General features: G+C 36.7%; 1 protein-coding gene across 1 annotated transcript; it reads left to right on the plus strand.

Moving 5' to 3' along the window:
- Nucleotides 1-552: 552 nt before the first annotated feature.
- LOC121391139 (tigger transposable element-derived protein 4-like) lies at nucleotides 553-1,401 on the plus strand. The gene has a single exon (XM_041522866.1). It carries the CDS (start codon nucleotides 553-555, stop codon nucleotides 1,399-1,401), a length of 849 nt encoding a protein of 282 aa, XP_041378800.1.
- The last annotated feature ends 3,985 nt before the right edge of the window (nucleotides 1,402-5,386 follow it).

The raw sequence follows: 5,386 nt of genomic DNA on the forward strand, positions 1-5,386 counted from the left end.
ACTCCACTGAAGGATTAGCGGTGATATGAAACAAACACATGAGTTAAACATGCCACATGGGTAATAACCTTCAATTAAACAAAATATATTCTGAAAGTCAATGTCAGTGTTTGCGAAATGTATTAACGAATATGTCTGCATGCAAAATGCCAGCGACAAATCGTACTGCTTTAACGTTAGAACAGAGAATCGACGTTATCAACAAATCTGAGAAAGGCAATTTAAGTGTGCGAAAGATCGCCGATCATTTTGGTGTAGGGCGTTCTCAGATTAATTAAATTTTAAAAAGAAAAGCTGATGTTCTGGCCGATTTTGACACTAATATTTCAGCCGAAAGAAAAAGGCAGAAGAAAGCAACAGTCAATGATGACATAAACAAGCTAGTGTGGGGACTGGTTTAAAAATGCGACATCTAGAAGGATAAATTTGAGTGGGCCGTTGATTAAAGAGAAAGCACTTAAATTTGCCGAAGATTTGGGTGTCGCGTCATTCAAGGCGTCAAATGGGTGGCTGGACTCGTTTAAACACCGACATAACATTGTTATGGGCACTATGAGTGGCGAGAGAGGTGATGTCAATAACGCTACTATTATTGATTGGAAGGCAAAGCTTCCGACCGTGTGCGAGGGATACACACCACAGGACATCTTCAACATGGATGAGACAGGCCTTTTCTACAGAGATACAACAAAGAGCACGTTCAAAGTTAAAGGAGAGGAATGTGACGGTGGGAAGCGATCCAAAGAGAGACTGACCGTTGCGTTGTGTGCCAGTATGACAGGGGAGAAGATTCCGGCTCTTGTAATAGGGAAATGTAAAAAGCCACTTTGTTTTAAGAAAATAACGCCCGAGGCTCTACCTGTGATATACACAAGTAACAAAAAGGCTTGGATGAACAGTGCTTTGTTTCAGTGGTGGATAGAAAAATTCAACCGAAAAATGAGATGTCATAGTAGAAAAGTGCTCCTGTTTGTTGATAATGCGCCTTCCCACCCAACAGTAGAACTTTCTAATGTTAAACTTGCTTTTCTTCCTCCCAATACAACTTCCAAATCCCAGCCAATGGACCAAGGAATCATTCAGACAATGAAACTCAAATACTGCAAGTGTCAACTGCAGCATGTTATTTCTGCCATGGAACAAGATGAAAGCAAATGTGGCACACAGTTGTTAAAAGATATTAACGTCCTCCAGGCCATTTATTGGATTCACAGTTCCTGGAAAGAAGTGGAATCTTCAACAATTAAAAAGTGTTTTGAAAGGTGTGGATTTCAGTCTGTCGAAGAGAATACATCAAACAGAGACAACAGCGATGAGGACGACGATGACGACGATGTACCCCTGTCCATCATAGCCAAGTCAAAGGAATTGTTTGGGTTACCATTACATGAAGGACTGTGATACACACGTCAAGACGTGTGACGAGTCTGTTGTTGATTGGGCCAGACCTGCATCGGTTCTTTTGAAGAAATGGATAGCAATGAATCGGGCCAAAGTGATGATAGTGACGAAAATGATGATGGGAGTGATGAAGGCGAAATTGAAAGTAGAAAACAAAAGGTGTGTTCAATATCAGAAGCGGAGAAGTATGTGAGTTACTTGAAAGAGTTTGCTCTATTTCATGGCATGTGTGACATTCTAAGCGCTACCATGGATATAGAAGAACATGTGTCTTCGATGCGAGTGGAATGCTATGGGAAGCAATCCAAAATTGGTGACTTCTTTAAAAAGTGAATAAACAAAATAGGTGTGATATTTGTGTACTATCATTGTATTGTGTTGTATTGACATGGACAGTCTCATGTAATAAAAAAAAACCCTTTTTATAACACGTGTATCTTCTTTTTTTATGACAGTTGTGATATGTTTTAATATATGTGTTCTAATTTTGAACCTGTATATAAGGGTCACCTCTCTATAATGGCCACTTTTGTCAAGTCATTTGGGTGACCATTATATATAGGTTTGACTGTAGTTTAACTTTTTTACTTTTGACTTTTTTTTCCTACAATCCCCTCGCCCACCACCACCTCCTACACCCTCTTCTCTCTCACTAACCATTAAACTAACAACTAACCCACTGTCCTGGAAAGACAGCCCAGATAGCTGAGTTGTGTGCCCAGGGCAGCGTGCTGGAACTTTAATTGCATATAAGCAGGAAAATAAGTTGAAAAAAAAAAATACCACACCAATTTTTTTTTTTTTAAAAGATGAAAAAGAATTATGTAACTTTGAGACAGCCCCTATAAGCAGGTGGCGACTCCGGGGGAGAGGGAGAAGGGGAGATGAAAATTTTCAAAATGGCCGATCATTTTATTTTGTTCTGGGGCGAATTAATACACATAGATCACATTGACTTCATAAATAATACATTTAAATGCAAAATAAATATTTTAAGATACCAAATTGATGCATTTATTACAGAACAAATGTTATAGTTTCACAGATGTGTACAGATTTAAAAAAGTTATAGAGTAAGGTTATTTTGGGGGATTTAGGTCACATGACCAGTCTCACATTCATGTACTCTGATAGGTCAGCAGGCTTTGTTTACAAATCAATTTAGTTTTAATTTGTTTAATAGATTTAAAGAATCACAAGTAGCAGTCATTTTTCATTTTACTTATATTCATGTATATTCTTTTTGGGTACCATGTTTCGTCCCCAACCCAGTTCGTCCCCAGTCAGTTCACCCCCAACTATTTGTGGGTTCACCCCCTCCCCTAATATTGTTAGGTAATAAAATATATTTTGGCTTAGGTAATAGGTTGTTTGGCAAGTCTTCCTTATATTTGTTAGAATTAGTGTAGGGTTAGGGATAGTTATATAGTTGTGTTTTGGGTGGGTTTTTTTATAATAGCAGCATGATGTGTATATTTCATAATCCTTTTTGGTTTACAGGCTTGGGGGTGAAACATCATGCATTCATATTTTTTTTCGTACAAACAAAATTAATTATTTGAATGTAAAATTTGGTTTAGGCTACAATAAACCTTTGTTTATTCAAAAAGTTTGTTTTGTTTAACAACACCACTAGAGCACATTCGTTTATTAATCATTGGCTAGTGAACGTCATACATTGGTAATTTTGACATATATATATATAGTCATAGATAGGAAACCTGCTAAAAAAAAGTTCATTAATAGCAAGGGATCTTTTATGCACCATCCCAGACAGGACAGCACATACCAAGGCCTTTGATACACCAGTCGTGGTGCACAGTCTGGAACAAGAAATAGCCCAATATGTCCACTGACGGGGATCAATCCCAAGCATCAAGCTGGCTCTTTACCTCTGGGGTACATCCCACCCTAATTGTTTATAATGATACATGAATTGTGACACAAAATTCCCTTTAAGTGCTCATTCCTCTCCCATTCTAATTTTTAAACGAACTGATTGGTGTAGCAAAACAATCAGATTTGGGTGGTGGTGATTTTTCAAGGTCAGGGGTCATGTCAACATATTTATACCATTATATTTTTTTAACTTGTTTACCCTCAGTTCACTTCACCCCCAACTGTCGGTATGCCCCCAGATATTTACAACACATCTTTGGTTGCATTTTGTATTTATATTTATATTATAAAGTGTTTCGTATTACTCTGACTGGGTGTGGTATCAACCCTTTTCGCCCCATATCAGTTAATTTCTTTTCAAAATGCTTGTCTTCTCTTTTGAAAAAAGCTATGAAACTCTTAAACTGACACAGAAAAATTCTTGGATATGATATTGACATACCTTTGGGGATGGATTGGTTTGATTACAAGAAACACAAATTATATTATTGTTTTTTGTTTGTTTTTTTCAGAAAAATCCTAAGCATTCTGCTTGTCATATTATGGAAAGTTTTGTGACTGGTATGTATTTAACAAAAAATAATCTTGATGCATAACTGCATGCATAAGTGGTGGTCATTCAATGTGACAAGCAATTCTACATAATTATTCAAAAAGGTTCGATAATATATCAGTCTCTAAGAAATTAATTGCATGACAGTGGGTTGGTTGGTAATTTTTAAAACATCTAAATCAGAATAATTGTTGAACTCTTTAAATAGAAATAACTTTTACACTTAGAATTTTTTTTTCAATTCTTCCTTCTTCACCTATATTCAGAATGAACAAGCATCTTGAATTAAACATTTAAATTTAAAAAAACCCAAGTAACTTCCAATTTACATTTGAACAGTATCTGACATCACATGTATGGCCACTGACAAGCAAGGTTTTTTCTTGTTCCAACCAGTGCACCACAACTGGACAAAGACCATGGTATGTGCTTTCCTGTCTGTGGGAAAGTTCATATAAAAGATCCCTTGTTGAATTAGAAAAACTGTAGCGGGTTTCCTCTTATGGCTATGAGTCAGAATTACCAAATGTTTGACATTCAGTAGCTAATGATTCATTAATCATTCAGCGAGAAGAAACCTGCTACATTTTTCCATTAGTAGCAAGGGATCTTTTATTTGCATATACCACAGCCTTTGATATACCAGTCATGGTGCACTGGCTGGAACAAGAAATAGCCCTAAGGGCCCATCGACAGGGATCGATCATGAACCAACCACGCATCAAATGAGCACTTTACCACTTTGCCCCCTATAGCTTGTAAGGAGTGGCATACACAGGGCATAAAATTAGATTTTTTCAGACAAACGATGTCGTTCATGTGGTTTTAGTGTTTGCACGAACAATTTTCTCCAGTGGTTCAGATACAAATGAAAAGGTTAACCGGCAACATAATCAAAGGAGAATCTAAGATGAGCGATTTTCATACCTTTTCTCCAAATTCTTATCATAAATACTAAATTATTATTATTATTATTTGGTATGCTGGGACTAACTTGAAAGCTGTCATTTACATTTCAGCACACTACCCCATCAGTTCTGTTACAGGGGAGTACTTGTTGGCGCCAAACAATAGTCTGAATGAAACAGGGATTTCACGGAAACTTTGAGCTTCCAGGTCTGAACGGAAAGACCCGAAGTTCTGCAAATCCTTGATCGATCCCATCGATGCTGCAGCTCAGTGTTTCATCATGTTCCAATTCCCACTTCATTATTTTAAAGTCCCTTATTAAACGTACTATTTTCTTAGCTATGTATGTCATATTTTAATAAATTGATTTAGCAAGGGTTGTGTTTGTTTTCATTACAATACATGTCGATTCAGAATTAATGCATATATTTCAACGTAACCACATGTGTCAAAAAGTAAATAAATATACAGAACTTCACATACGTTTTTTCGTTTCCTATTTATTCCTCAAGTTTATTGTGCGCAAGAATATATACCATTAGACCACGTAGTGGTCGAGTGATATGTTCTTGCTCACAATAAATGTGTGCAATAAACAGGAAGCGAAAATAACGAATGTGAGGT

Source organism: Gigantopelta aegis, unplaced genomic scaffold (genome assembly GCF_016097555.1).
Source record: "Gigantopelta aegis isolate Gae_Host unplaced genomic scaffold, Gae_host_genome ctg1801_pilon_pilon:::debris, whole genome shotgun sequence".
Taxonomy (NCBI): Eukaryota; Metazoa; Mollusca; class Gastropoda; order Neomphalida; family Peltospiridae; genus Gigantopelta; species Gigantopelta aegis.

Excerpts from the sequence above, each read along its gene's own strand:
- LOC121391139 (XM_041522866.1), top strand. The coding sequence starts at position 553 with ATGAGTGGCGAGAGAGGTGATGTCAATAACGCTACTATTATTGATTGG.